At 35.5% G+C, this 15709-nt stretch overlaps 1 protein-coding gene across 2 annotated transcripts in view; it reads right to left on the minus strand.

Moving 5' to 3' along the window:
* Window positions 1-87: 87 nt before the first annotated feature.
* The window catches only part of LOC124431777 (calmodulin), a 37483-nt gene continuing 21861 nt past the window's right edge, over window positions 88-15709 (minus strand). For both annotated transcript variants that reach the window (XM_046980052.1, XM_046980053.1), the window contains exons 4-7: window positions 12978-13096; window positions 5035-5125; window positions 2249-2305; window positions 88-1416 (exon numbers count right to left, since the gene is read on the minus strand). In XM_046980052.1, coding sequence (XP_046836008.1) covers window positions 1334-1416; window positions 2249-2305; window positions 5035-5125; window positions 12978-13096 — 350 coding nt within the window. In that variant the 3' untranslated portion in view covers window positions 88-1333. The remainder of the gene's footprint in view (window positions 1417-2248; window positions 2306-5034; window positions 5126-12977; window positions 13097-15709) is intronic.

Here is a 15709-nt window from a genome sequence, read left to right on the forward strand (position 1 = left end):
TAAAGTTATTATTTTAAGAGAGATAGAGAGAGAGAGAGAGAGAGAGAGAGGGAGAGAAAGGTAGGTGAGCAAAAAGGTCTTAACAAGATTTTCCTTATTAATTTATTAGTTCTTTAAGTAATTTTAAATAGCATGCGAGTTTTATTATCGGTGTAATAGTATTACATCGTTCGAGACACGTCGTACGAGGCTCGATGCGTTACAAAGCAGTCCAGATAAATTTGAGAATGAATTTGAATTCGTGCTTTATCTTCGAAATTCGTCCCTTGATTGGATGAGACAGGCGATATCGCAAAAGAGAGAATCGCCAATTGCTTATAACAGATTAAAGATCATTGACTTAATCATTGCAATTAGCAGTAACCACTTTATATTTATTTATTTATTCATTCATTTATTTATTTATATTTTATTAATATAATGATTTTAATTAGAGTGCAAGATCGAAGAATTTGTTTGCTTGACCATTGAAAACTGATTTACCAAATATTTCTCGTCGATCAACGATCATTTCTTTCGTTCCCGACGATCGATTGGTTCCCCGGGCGAATTGGAATCGGATTACATCGATCGACTTATCTACTTAAAAAGATTGGAATTATCTTTATTTGAAGACAATTAGAAAAGAGATGCTATGACCAAGCACAAAAGTCGCTTACTTATCGGCATCCCACGACGAGATTTCGAGGAACGGACTATTCGCGTATCTTATTTCACGTCGATCAATCTCGAAATAGAAACTCCAAGAGTGGTGTGTGCTGGAGAAAAGACATTAACCTAGAGCTTACGATCTATTACATATACGACACGATCACCGTCGAGAATAAAATGCTTTTTGGTGCGATGAAAAGTTTAAAGAAACCACTTTGAGTTTCTATTCGAAATACTTACATGCGTGCATGCATATCGATGCCAACAACTTTCTTATTTTTTATATTATTAATTAATATTTTCTCTCGTTCGCACCAACAAAGAAAACGTATTGAATCACATAGAAGAATCTTCCTTTTATCGTTGATAGTGCTAGTCAATGAATAGTGCTATCCATCGAATTGGAAAAAATATTGCAGCGACATCCAAAATTATTGATGGTCGCTACTTTCTACCGTGCTAAATTTCACAAGAAAAAGTAATCGTTCGACGATCGATATTCTGTTTTGTAAAGTTAAATTGCCCATAGTATTTTTAATTACAACAGTGCGAAGGAGAGAGAGAGAGAGAGAGAGACAGATATACGGAAAAAAAGATAAAAGACGAATCGTTGCGAAAACGATTCCTTTCGACGATCGACGATCCTCAATCTTGGTGCGATTTCTTCGATCGAAAAGTCTCGCTATGTCGGAGACTGCGATTCCTCTTCTTCCTCATCTTCCTCGTCCTCATCTATACCAGGCTCACCGAGAGCATGAACGAACTCTAAAAGAGATAAATTTGTATAAAATTTATTTTACATTGTTCATCTATATTTTTTACATTTTACATTCCTAATATTGTAACTTTCGCATCGTGCAATTTTCTTTCGTAAACACAAAACAAAATTAGTTTTGTAGTGGGTTCAAATCGGTACAAATAATAATGACTAAATCGCAGGTTCAAAAGGATCGCGTCATCGCGTAATCGAATTGATTCTTCTTCTAGCCTAAATAGCGATCGGATTAATTCCCGGTTCGATGCTAATCCCAAGATTATACCTTGATCAACGCTTAAGAAGAAGGTTTAGCCTGAGAAATCCGTAATCGACGAAATCTATGAATATCTATATATATATATATATATATATGTACACATGTATACTTTTCCTTTGTTCGAAAATAGGAATGAAAAAGAAAAAGGAACGACAAAGGTAGAAAGCGTTAATCAAGATTTTACCTCGAGTTTCCTTTCAACGAGAGACGTTTTACGCGGCCTAAACATTGAATCCCAAGTGCAAATAACATTCGAAGCGATTTAACAATTTCGTTCAGCTCCGTCGTCTATAAAATGTTTTGTTTCTTTTTAGCACCCTTCGCCGTATACCGTTTGTATTCATGGAAATATCGTGCTACCTCTTTTTTAAAGTATATTGGATCGTGAAGAGTATTCACGATAGGGTCCCATTCGAAGAAAAAGAAATCAAGAAATCGAGCTCTTTATACATACAGGCCCCTTTTCCTTCTCTCTTTTATTTTTTTGTATGAGTGCATGCAAAATGAACGTACCGTTGCGATATTGGAAAGATAAGTTAGCGAAGAAGAGAATAAGAATTTACCATAGAAATCTATACGGCCGTCTCCGTCAACGTCTACCTCCTTGATCATATCCTCGACTGAAACCAAATGACATTTGATTAGTCCATTTTTCATTTTCTCCATTTCAAAGTCAAGTTAATTCGCTTAAAAGAGACATAGAGAGAGAGAGAGAGAGAGAGAGCGAGACGTTCGATCATAAAAAGTTCCTAATAATGAACATGCGTTTTGTCGGTAGCACGATATCGCGCCGATTAATCGTCGTAATTGGAAAGTGATGTGACAATGCCGGGTGAAAGATATAATATAGCACCGAACACAATGCCATTTGGTGAGCAGAGCAAAAATCATATTTCACTAATTAAAATTGTCGGCCCGTCATACTCAGCTTACGCTAATTCATCCGCGATAAACTGATTCGCGTAATGTTACACATATAAAGTTGTTAAATGGTAGCCTTTAATCACCAAACTTTTTCATCTTTTATCGTCAAGCTCATTACAATCTCATATTTTATTTTCTCCTCGATAACGTTTAAAAACAAAACAATCCAATTTCCTTAATTTTTATCAAAAATATATGTCGTTGTATCATTGTTGTCGCTACATCAATTTCCAATCGTTCGCTAGTTTGACAAATCTAATCAATTACGTGTTTGGAGGTTGCAAAACTTTGTCGTTCTTGGCGACCTTGTTCAACTTTTGATTCGTATTCGACGAAGAACTAGAGTCACGTTGTCTGCATCACGATTGCCGGAGTCAAACGAATAATTTGCAGTAGTATATCGATAAAAAAAAATTATATAGGTATAGCTTTGCATTTCAATGGACAGGATTATAACCAAGGTGACATCTAATTAGTGAATATCATCCTCTTAATTAATAGGTTTACGCGAAATGTCAATAATTTCAATGAATCCTATCATTGATACTTTTTTAATGACGATGCCAACTGACGTCAGTCATAGGAAAGCTATAAGTACTACGACTCTCGAGAATCGTATGTTCTTTTTTTTTTTTTTTTTTTTTATCGTACTTTAAATGCATCCAAGAGAGATAATTATTTTTCAACGCGGAGAACTTTTTCGAGATAATCTTAATACGATTAATCGATTTCGCCAAGGACTTTGTTAGAGTATTTTCTCGTGCCTCCTCGACGACAGCATCATTGAATTTAATCGAATTGTTTCAAAATCGACTCGACGTGTCGCAAATTCGATCGAGAGCGAAAAATCTTTATGACAATAAGATTCAAATTAGAATTTTTATCTGAATGTTTCGAAAATCAGTTTCAGAGAACTTTTTGATTCGTTAGTTAATAGATAATGGAAGTGATATCATTAATTCTCGGTATAATTCGAAGTAATAATAGCATTGAATATTTAAGAGATAAAAATATACGTTAACTTGTCATATTTGAATAACGAAAAATCTTTTCATTTAGATTATTCATAGGATCAAACTTTCCAAAGGGGAAAACGCGTTAAGATTCTCGAAATATCGAACTCGGAGAGAAGTTGGGAATACAATATACGAAGAGAATATCTCTGAGAGATACTTCTCTAGTTGACGAAAGCTACACTTTAGGGAAGGACACTGCAAGTACGTTTATCATCTCGATATTCCTTGGAGATTTCATTTTTTTTTTTTCCTTTGCTTTCAAATACGTATGAAAAAAATCCTATCGTTGACCTTTCTTTAATGATCGATAAATCGACCAAAGCTATCGTTCCATCGACCTTTAACTTATCCGTTTTGACAGTTTTATAGTCAAATAAAAAAAGGAACGAATATAAATCCTACATGATTTTTCGTATAATATAGCTATAATAATATAATAATATTTCCCAGTCATAACGAGATAAATTAAAATTTTTGAAGATTCTGAAAAGTCTATTTATAAGACACTTTTTTTTTACTTTTACAACTACTGATTTTTTTTACATTATAATAAGCCGAATGAAAGAGAGAGTGAGAGAGGATGGGGGAAAAAGGAAGAGAACAGCTTCTATTAAAAAATCTCCTTAACCGTAAATCCTTTTAAACTTTTTTAGCTTGTACTTTCTTCTATTCGTGATTCTTCAGAAATGTACCGAAGAATTTCCATCTTGCGAGAACGATCTCCCATTCTTCGTTATTGTTAAATTTGCTAGCGAAGCTCCTCCTGTACGTAGCAAAGGAGGATGCTTTCAAAGAGCAACATTGACAGAATTTTCTCTCTCTCTCTCTCTCTCTCTCTGCACTTTCTTCTGTTTCAAAGTAGTACATTTACCACCTGACGAAGTCTTCCTATGATATCAGGAATATTTTTCCAACGAAAAGTTAAAGACATAACTAAAGGAAATAGCAGAAAAAGATTTGACAAATCTTCTATATCGTTAAAACTTCAAAATAAATAATACTCGTCTATTATCAATTCGCAACAATGTAGAAACTTTGTTCTACAAAGTATTAACACGAGCGGGATGTTTGTTCACGTTATTCGACATCGTTATTCTTGATTTATTGAAGTCCATTTTGGCCCGTATGCAAATACTCGAACTTTGAATATCTACGAATGAACCTCGATTGATCCATTCCATGCTAGGTACCTGGTTGGCTACACAGTGAAACGTAGATACTCTTCAAAAAGATGAATATTATGCACCGATGCTTTATAGGCTCTAATTATTTTGCGAAATTAACACGTTATTTCTCTCTCTCTCTCTCCCTCCCTCTCTCTCTCTCTCTTTCTCTCATTGTCCTCAGATTTTTTATGCAGCGAAACAATAAGACAATTTGACGATAGAGACGGATATTAGATTACTTACTTTCTTCTTCCGACAAGTTTTCGCCTAAGCATTGTAGAACGACTCTTAGATCGGAGGCGGTGATGTAACCACGATTACGCTTGTCGAAGACCTGAAATAAGAAAAGCCTTTGATTAGCAAATTTCATAAACGTGTGTCTGTCTATATTTTTTCTTTTATTTGTAAAATAAAAACAAAACAATTCATTGCATTCATAAAAATATTCTGTTGCAAAAAAAAATTTGACCGTCCTCTCAAATAGAAATAAATTAGAATTTTAACAAACGACCTAGGCGTGATATTTGATCCCCGTAAAGAACGAGCTTAAAAGTCATACTAATAAATTATATTATTTGTAATGTATAAATTATAAATAATTTTGGAGGACACATACTTGCTATAAGACGATTAATGAAAACTAAATACGTAAAAGCTAACGTATATACGCGTTTTAATTTTACAGACGATTCATAAAACTTGAATGCTACGTTTCATCAGCTTTAATGATGGAACGTGGGAACAAAAGGAAATACGTTTTCTATTTTTGTATGTATTACGCACTTGCGCGCAAGTAACTCACGAAAGTATGCATTTTGAGAACCTTGAACAAAAGTAACGTAGAAAGCTTTTATACAGGGCGCATATAAAGACTACGTTGAAACAAAAGACATCATTTTTTACATTCGTGCATAGTTTTCGGTACTACTTTTGCCGAATCGACTGCATATATCATACGTATACGTATGTAAACTCAAAGATCATTATAGTATAATATTCGAAAACTTTTTTATTAGTTTTATTTATAAATCCTTTCATAACATATGTCATATAATATGCTTTTTGGAAAAAGTTAAATACGTTATATACCGAATAGTATAACAGCTTCATTCAATGTTAAACTTCAATAGACGTTGAAACAATATATACAGTATTTACATTATAACATTTACACCGCAAATTCAATAGGTTTAATTATTGCGGGTAGAATATACTCGATTCAAAGCTTAAATAAAATTCAACAAAATTTGATTGCTGGCATATCGATTCGACTAAAAGTTCATTTTACCGCAGCATCAATTTATTCGCGACGAAGATGTTTTCACTGGTACAAGCCAAAACTCTGTCAACATACGTAGTGAAACGTCAGCGTGTTTCAAGAATCATTTTCTGAATAACAAACAAAAAAGGATACGACCGGGGGAGGAAAATAACGATAGATCGTATATAAATAAAATACTCGATAACTTACGTTTTATACGAAAGAAGAAACATCGTAATGATAAAAAAGAAAGAGAGAGAGATATTTCGGAAAATAGAATTTTTTAAACGTATTATAGGTATGACAGTAGAACTTTATCTAATTACGTATCCTCATTTAGATTTCCGTTCGAATTCCATGATCGACGATCGAAAGTTCTCTCCCGTCGTAGGAAATGAGAAATATCATTCTGATAAATTATTTGAAAATATAATATTTCCCGATTATTCTCGATTTATGTTATCGAGATGGACCGATAAAAATTGTTCTCGTGGATTAAGTCGATCATGAATTAGTATAGTCGTATCACTCGAAAAACAACGGGCCGTCTCCTCGTTTCCTGTTACCGCGTGAACACGATCAATTAAACACCTCGAAATAGTCGAGGGTCTCTCACTAGTACTTTCGTGCGAACAAGAGTGTACTCCCTGTCCACTGTATAAATAACGTCGACGTTTGACTTCTCTACTACATTTTGCTTGTTATAACTTTGGAGAGATCGAGACTGTTCGAACGTGACAAATATTATGTGGTAAACTGTTTGGCGTTACATAATATATATATATATATATATATATATATATATATATGTTCGTATGTATGTACTATGTAACACGTCAAACCAACGAAGTAAAGATATAAAGGAAACTTCATAGAAACATAGGTATCTCATTCTCTTATGTATCCGCCTGAGGTCTGATCGATACATCGAAACAAAAGTCAAGAGAAAAGTTCTTACGTTAGACGTAAAAATAGAAAATACGGAGAAACGAAGATAAGTTTTTCGGTATTTTTCATGGCAAGCGGAAACATTTGTCGCACTTCGTGGCTCGAGAGTTCACAATTGATCTAATTAATTACCTCTCATAACAATTGCATTTTAAAGGATTGAAATGACGTTATTTTTACATTACGAAGTTTAAAAGTTTAACATAAACAATTCGTACGAGTGTCATAAGATATTATTAGAGTATGCGATTGAAAAGAGTGGCTTGCGATCAAAGAGTATATAACAGTATATAACAAATGGTAACGTTACGTAGGATATATCTCGTCGAAGTATTTTCCGCGAGGAAAAGAAATTCCATAGATTTGAATATACGAAAGAATAGTGCATGAAAATGTCGAAGAGTATCAGCTGAAAAAGATAAACGAAGGAATAGAAATAAAATGGAAAATACAGAATGAGGGGAATACGTATTTATTTCGAGTCAGCGGTTTATGCCCTTTGCCCTAATCGGCTTCGCTCCCAGATCCTAACTTTCTTCCCTTTTCCTTTAGCGCTCGTTCGTTCCAAAAGGTTATATTTGTTTACACCTAACATCGTTTTCTCCTTTCTTCTATCCTATCCTTATTTGCAGTTGACCTCTTTGCTCTCTCGGAGTCTTTTTTGTATCATATACCAAGGCTAATTTACATCCCGATAATGTTGTACCTAGCCGTCCTTAGACAGGAAAGCTATCCGACGAGACAGCATCTCATATTTTCTCGTTTAACCTTCGGACACGTCTAATTCGTCGCTAGTCAACTCGGATTTATTCTCCTCTTGCATTTCTGTACTTCTCTTATAGTTTTTAAAGTCTCTGACCTTCGTAACAAAATAAAAACGATAGATATCTACTTTGTCTGTGAAATGTATCCAATATATATTATATATTTTTTCTGAAGGATCACGAACTCTGAGTATTTTTCCGATCGACTAACGTCAGACCGATTACAAGAGTTTTTCAACACTCGTTTCATGTCGAAAAAGCAATAAATTTCACTATCTACCGACTTTAACGCGAATTTTTCTCTCGTTTTCCTCTAATTCACCTCCCATGCCATCCTACCGTCTCTCCATTCGTTTTTTACCTATTTTATCTTCGTCACACTCTTACCTCCCTTTATTTCCCTCATTCACCGTCCCTTTTTCTCTCGTCGTAGGCACAATCCACTACTGGTACGACGACCAGGTCGCGGAGATTAAAATATCGACTTGGTAAGTACAATACGGCTAACCTGACCCCAATGCTATCGCCCGCACGTTTAAACTCTTTAACGTTTAAACTCGAATCATCGACCAAGATAATGTTGGAAATTTCTATAACGTTATCGTAAAACAAAAACTTGATTGAGAACTTTTCGTTCGTACGAATTTTTCCAATTATAGAAAACATAATTACATGATATATGGAAATCACGTAAAGTAATCGTCGTTCACAATAATGGATGAATCTACGAGAATAAGCTGATCGTCTTTAAATAAACTACAAGCGATTCAACAGTTTTAAAAGTTCGCCAGAAGAAATTGCAAGGGAGAAAAGGCGTAAAAAATAGAGCAATAAAAGTACTTCCGACTGGCACGATAGTGTAAGTGTAGGTAATTACCGCGTTAAAGTAGAAAAGAGGAAAAATAGGGAATGATAAATAGGGAAAAGAAAAAGAGATAATAGAGCTGATGCCTTTGAGCGAATTGCGTATACCACTAGATATATAAACTACATGGGTATATAAAAATATATACACAATTCTTCTCCAAGTTCCAAATTCTAAAATTTTTCTCTTCTTTAGAAAAGTTTAATTTTCCGTATCGTTTGATATCGAGAGAAATAATTTCGTTCTATATTCTGTTTTACGAATCGCCGCAATTTTAATTCATTAATTACTGAATTACAATAGGCAGCAAAAAATGTTGTACGCATGAACGAATGAAATTCAGAAAAGCACAGAGAGAGAGAGAGAGAGAGAGAGGAACGAAGTAGCTTACATGCAGAGTAGATTAGTGTAAAAAGCCGAAAAGAGAACAACACGAGTATAGAACTATGTTCTCCACTAAAGTTACCAGCATTCGGTCATTAGAATGTATTGTCGCATAATGGTTTAACACATTTTCTATGCTGCACAGGGCTACACCTGCAGGTGGTACCGACCACTCTTCCACTATTTCCTTTCTCTCGATTCGACGCAGATTTTCGTGAAAGCACGTATGTACCTACGCGCACTTAGACGAGCCAACCGACGTAATATATATATATATAATTATATATATATATATATATATATAATCGAGGATTTTCTGATGAATTTTCTGGAATTATTAACGCATAGGAAGAAAAAGAAGTCATTAGATCGTTGACATGTTCTTTCTAAACCTCATATCGCTGCATTATGATGTGTAAATATGTTTCATTCTCTCTCTTTAGGACATGGGTCTTCTTTTAACAGAAATTTTCATTCGATAGGACAAGATTTAAAAAATGCATATGTGGACAGGAAAAAAAGGAGAAACGTGACGGCTTAGCCGAACGTAGTAGAGTCCACCGAAGCAACGAACGAACACGAAGATGACGGCACATAGAGAACATATTCTCTCCGTCGAACGTAAAAATCAAGACGAACGCGAGAAACGATCGTGCGTCGAAGCGGATTATTGGATTCGAGAAAACGAGAAAATCGGATTTTGTTCGTTTCGATTTCAAACGAAAGCAAATATCGTCGATCGTATATGACATGAAATTTTTCCAATCACATCACTCCCTTTTATTCTATCCTCGCAAAATAAACAGACGGCCCAAAATTTTTCAAAGATATTTTTCATAACGATCAAAAATCATTTTTCTTTTGATATTTCGCACATTAATGAATGTTGCAAGTGGATGCATACTCGAGGATGATACGACGTACGAGCTTTACGCTCCATGCAAATAACCAGACGTCTGTAAATAACGGAAACTCCATTGTGGCACCATTTGTCTATATATATATATATATATATATATATATATATAAATACATGCATGTGTGTGTGTTGGTAATTAACAGATTCGTGAGGACATTAAGGGGCGCTATAATCGAAGTTAGCGAGTTTCAGCGTCTACAAGGTTTAACCCTTTCCCATATCACGAATCGTATACATAACGTAGTAGGAGTATTACCAATACTATTTGCACTCTACGCTTCCTCCAATTTAGAGGCCGCTCGCGCGCATGAGATGAAGAAGAAGGTTCTTAAATTCGGTCGGAAAGAGAATTATATCATAATTCTACTTGAGTTCGCGCCTCTAAATAGGTCTTTTTTCCCCGACGGAGCGTTATCTCGTTTCAGTAGAACGCTTGAAAAATTTCCGAACATTTTTCTTCAAGCAGAAAAAAGCTAGTCGCGGAGGAACCTTTATAACCCCTCTTATTGTATTCGCATAATATCGTACTTTATGAGAACTTTGAATTTTTCAAAGATGGATACGGCTACTTTAAAGCGGCTAAAGACATTCTAATTAATACATTCAATTCTAATATATAACTAGAAAGTAAATCTTGCGTAACCGACGATCTTATTAAAATCCTTCCTAAGAAGCTCATTTTTGCTTCGGAGGGAAAGGCTATGACAAAAATTTTATGGAATAAATTAATTCGCGAACTTGATGCCTTCGTATAAAGGGGAGGAATATTTTGAAATAATATTTAAGTCGATTCTTATTTCTGTCTGACGATAAAAAGGTCATAATAAATAACTTTTCCATATTAAACACGTAGGTATTTAACGTGGAATATGTTGAAAGTAAGCTATTACAACGAAGGAGTATTAAGTAACACGCTTGTATAACTTACGTAACTTTGGTAGGGCGATTTAAGTTTGGTCCTATCGCATATGCATACGAATCGTGCATACGTTTATGTTATATCAAAATGACAAAGGGAAGGATAAGAAAGAAGAGGATAATAAGAAGAGAGAAGAAATTCGTCGAAGATAATAAATCGAAATGAAGTTTCCTGAAAGAAAATTTCCCATTTAATGGGATAACATTATAAACGCTTATAGTTTCGATATAAATTAAATCAGTTTTAATTAAATTTACATCCCAATGCGTCAATCCTCTCTTTAATCTCAAAAGTAGAAAAAGAGTATCAGGAAAGAGTTGATCCTTTCGGGGCGAGTGGCAGCGACTTTAAACGCCTGGAAAAGCCTGGATGGTAGAGTTTTGATCCAAGCTCGATCGCATCTCATACCGCCGCCAAGTATTCACCAATGGCAAAACTTGATCCTCCTCTTTCGGCACGCAACAACATTTTGTCCTCTTCTTACTCGTCGCGATTTGCGCCCTCATCTAGAAACTTTCAACTAGGATCCGAACTAGATTTCGCGATCGTCGTTCCTTTTACGATAAGATAACTCCGAGTCGAACTTTTTTAAGCTCTCAACTTCTATCTCCTCCGTAGCTTCTTTTTCCTCCACCTTCTTCTCACTTTCTGCATTTCGATAAAGCACCTGCGAAACGTTTTTGGAATAGTTGCAATCTTTCGAATAGAGACAAGACGTAATACCCTTTAAAACTTCCCCTATCGTTCGTAGCTTCCTTTTAACACAACATACCGCTCGTTCTTCTTCTTCTTTAAAATTCCTTTATCTTGGTATTAACTTGCTCTCTCTCATTAAACGAAATTATCCTCGAACGCATTTAAAACTTCTTAAGTCATTTTTGTGGCATAGTTTACTATTCAGTATCCAACCGAAATGTATCGGCGCAACTGAATCAACGAAGGAAGCGAATTCCTCGTCGAATTGCTTCGACGTTTTACGTTCGCTGCAATTCACGTTACGACCTTTTTCACTTAAACTAACGAACATCTGTATCCACTTTTCTCACCTATTCCAAAGCGAGAACCAATAGTGCCTGGTAATAAATGAGAAGGAAAAAAAAATTGAACATCTTCGACGTATTATTAATATTTTTTTTTATAGAAATAAATACTTTATCTGGATTAGGAACTTCCAAGTATACGCGAGAATATTCAACTGTCGAAAAGTGTCCAATAAAATCTCTCGCGCGTGAATCTGTTCTTTTAATTAGCACTTCGGTGACACGGCTATTCGCAGGTTCGCGCGTCAGCTTGAATGCAATTTTACGCGGATCGAAAAAGGATGGTTCTCGTCGCGTAGCGTGTCCTTTCCTTTCGTTTTTCATACCTACGTCCGTTACAGCCGAGAAAAATCAGATAAATCTCATAGAGTTTACGTTAACGTTATGGAAAGTATACGGCGTTCACGATATTACTCTTACTAACGAGCGGACAAAAATATAATAAAGTAAGCCCGTAATTATCTTTTCAATCTTTTGTACATGGCCAGCGATAAACGCACGAAATAAAGGAGAATTTAATAAAAAAATTTTTTTATCCGAGATGAAAGGACATACGTTCGAAATAAGTGTTAAAAAGTGTCGTTCAATAGATCGAGCAATAAGCCATTGACACGGACGCGTCTATATTCGAGATGGGAAATCGGTGGCCTCCGTGCAAGGCGTGCGATAGAAAGCCGATGAATGATGTGGTTGAAAAACATTCAATGAGCCGTATCGTCGTGCACTTCGCTGAATTTCCGCGTTTCCTTTCGAACGTAAGCGTTGCGTCATCTTATGTGAATCGGACGCGCGAAGAAAAGGAAAGAAAGAACATGGAGAAAATGAAGAAGAAACGGGGAAAAGAGTATCGATTTTCTTTTTCTTTTTATCTTTTTTTCTCGCCTTTACAAACCAGAAACCACCCTCCATTCGTTTACGTATAAAAGAATCAACATTTTATGAAGACTTTACTTCGTGTCATAATCATAATATAGTAGGTACATACGCAAGTACACGTAAACATGACGAGAACGTGGATGTGAAAATTTCGAGAGAGAATTCGAAACTCCTAGGAATTACTTGAAATAAAAATGAAAGAGGACTTACGCGAAAAGCATCCCGCAACTCTTGCTCCTCTTGATCCTGATCCGCCAAAGTTCCGGAATTCTCGTCGCCGATGTTGCTGACGATCTCAACGAATTCCTCGAAACTTACGGTCCCGTCGCCTGAAAAAATTCATCCGAGATATAGCAGAAGAATTGAATGAAACGTTCCTTTGAAATGTCTTTTAATAAATTATGCGTAATTCTTTCGAAATAGTTCCTTCTATAGATAAATTGCCGATTCTATAACGAGGAAAAGACATTTTCTCGTTGTAAGAGGAGAAACCTTTTAAAGTTCCTTTTCTTCCCTTCGCTCGCTTCGATCGTCTATACGTACGTAAACAGTTTTTAACCTTTCAAGCGAGAAAAGCAGACACTCGTCTTCCTTTTCGTTTTCCTGCCTTTTTATACGTATTTGTCGTACGACACAACGTATTCGTTGATCGAACGATGTCTCGCAAAAGAACTTTTTCTTCATTTTATTTTGCCTTCTATTTTTCTTATGCATCTGCCTTCTATAATTAAGAACGTTCGCATATATAGCCGAAACGAATGTTCGTTTGAAACACTCGTCTGGACTTCATCGTCGATTAAATTCCTCCGCGAAGAAATCTTTCCCGACGAGGAAGATTTATAAGAAATTTCAAAGTATCTACAAAGATATTATATATATTAAGAAAAATAAGTAACGCGAACATAATTCAGCAGCTGTTCGGATGCACGATGAACTGTATTCAAGCGAGATTTAGAAAAGAACGTAACGAGTAGGGCTGCGATTAAAGCGTACAATGGAATTTGAGTTGGTGAAATGCGAGCAACTAAGTCGAAAGGTATTTCGTGCACGTTGCGTTTTAATCCTAAAAACGATTACGATCGTAAATACTTAATCCGGTAGAAGTAGGTGTTACCAGTGAAAAGGAATTTTAAAGACTTCCCAAGCTGTTTTATGTTTCTCCATCGGAATCGGAAAGATTCTCGACTCTTTTCTCTTTTCTTCTTTTTCTTTTTTCTTTTTGGTAACAAATTAACTCACATAGATCTTTCACTTTAATTATCGTTGTGGACATTCTCTCTCTCTCTCTCTCTCTCTCTCTCTCTCTCTCTCTCTCTCTCTCTCTCTCTCTCTCTCTCGATTTTGATTTATGTAAATGAAAGTTTAGTTCTTATCGAGAAAAAAAGCAGTTTATTTTTATCGAAGTTTTTCAGGAGAATGGTCAGGAGAATGGAAAGTACCAAAAAGATTAATCAAGTTTACATGATAAGAGCCAGAACAGAAAAGAAGACGTAATGTCCTTGCACGTTCGGTGTTGTACGATATTGAAAGATGGCACCAAGTGCTTTCAGATGCGCTTCGAAAGACATCGTAAAGACGACTCAAATCCAATCGATGCCTTTATTTATTCCTCAAACTTTTCCTTAGCTCTGTGATCAACAGTGGATTCTAGTATTTGAGTCCACTCCGCATAAGCAGGGTCATGATAAAAACGAAGCGCTACGATGGCAAAGACATTTCCGTTTTCCACAAAGCTCCGTGAAAGCGATAACCCGATATGGAGAGTCCATAAATTGTTCGATAAAGTGATTTGGAAAATGGTAGAATGTTTTTTACCTTTAGAGACCTTTGCATTGATGTCAACGTCTTTGATTTTTTTTTTTATTGACTCATCGCAGTACCAAATATTGAAGGAAACAAAATTTCGATTTCTATACTTTTGTACATCTTTACGAAAGTTTGTTTAAATATCAAATGAAATTTTTTCGATAAAAGCTATCTCTTCTGCTACTGTCTCTGTCTGTTATTATTATATATATTTATTTTCTTTTTTTTGTTCTTTTCTATTTTCAAAAGAACGTTCTTTGGTGCATTCATTAACACATGCTAAAATACGTGGAATACGTGTTCTCTCGGTCGAGATATAAATCCTACAAAATTTCGCTTTATGATCCAGAGTCGCAGCATTCGAGTCGAAAAGAAGTACTCTCGCGTTAAAGATTTTTCTTTCCAATGTCACAAAGAATGTCAAGTTGCACGTGTTCGCGCGTGGATCACTCGTCGGCGGTACAGTTCGTTATTACTCTACATTTTGACGCTATTAAAAGCTTTTGGCTAATACATTATACAGGTCACCGTTAATAGATTGAAAGCATCGAGTACTTTAACGCGCCGCAGCCTTTGAAGACTTGCCATCCATTACGATCGCTTCCTTCTATTGGCAATTAGAGAAAATTCCTCGCGTCCCTATCCGAAATCCAAAGAAAAGTTTGGAGACGTATGTAAAGTTGGAAAATATGTACGCGTCAAAATCGAAATTCTCGTATCAGGGAACGTTGTTTCTTTCTCTCTCTCTCTCTCTCTCTCTCTCTCTATTTATCTATCTTCCTGACTAGACGCGTCCTGGAAAAGCCTAAGAGGATTTGATTCTGGACAAGAACTGTTGTAAACGGGATTTGGAGCGATAATACGCTCCGACGAACATCTCGGGAATTTTCGTCGCCTACTCGCCTCCAAAATCGCCAAGTCTTCTTCTAGTTTTTGTTGTTTTTTGAACACGTATGTGTATATAGATACATGCATATAGGCAAGTGTTAAACATGTACATGCATACATATATATACATATATATATATATATTTAGAGACATCCCTATATACATTGCTGTGTAAGAGATGTAAGGAATATGAGTGTGCATTATCATATAGCATCGTATATATATGTATATATATATATATATATTG

This window comes from Vespa crabro, chromosome 22 (genome assembly GCF_910589235.1).
Source record: "Vespa crabro chromosome 22, iyVesCrab1.2, whole genome shotgun sequence".
NCBI lineage: Eukaryota > Metazoa > Arthropoda > Insecta > Hymenoptera > Vespidae > Vespa > Vespa crabro.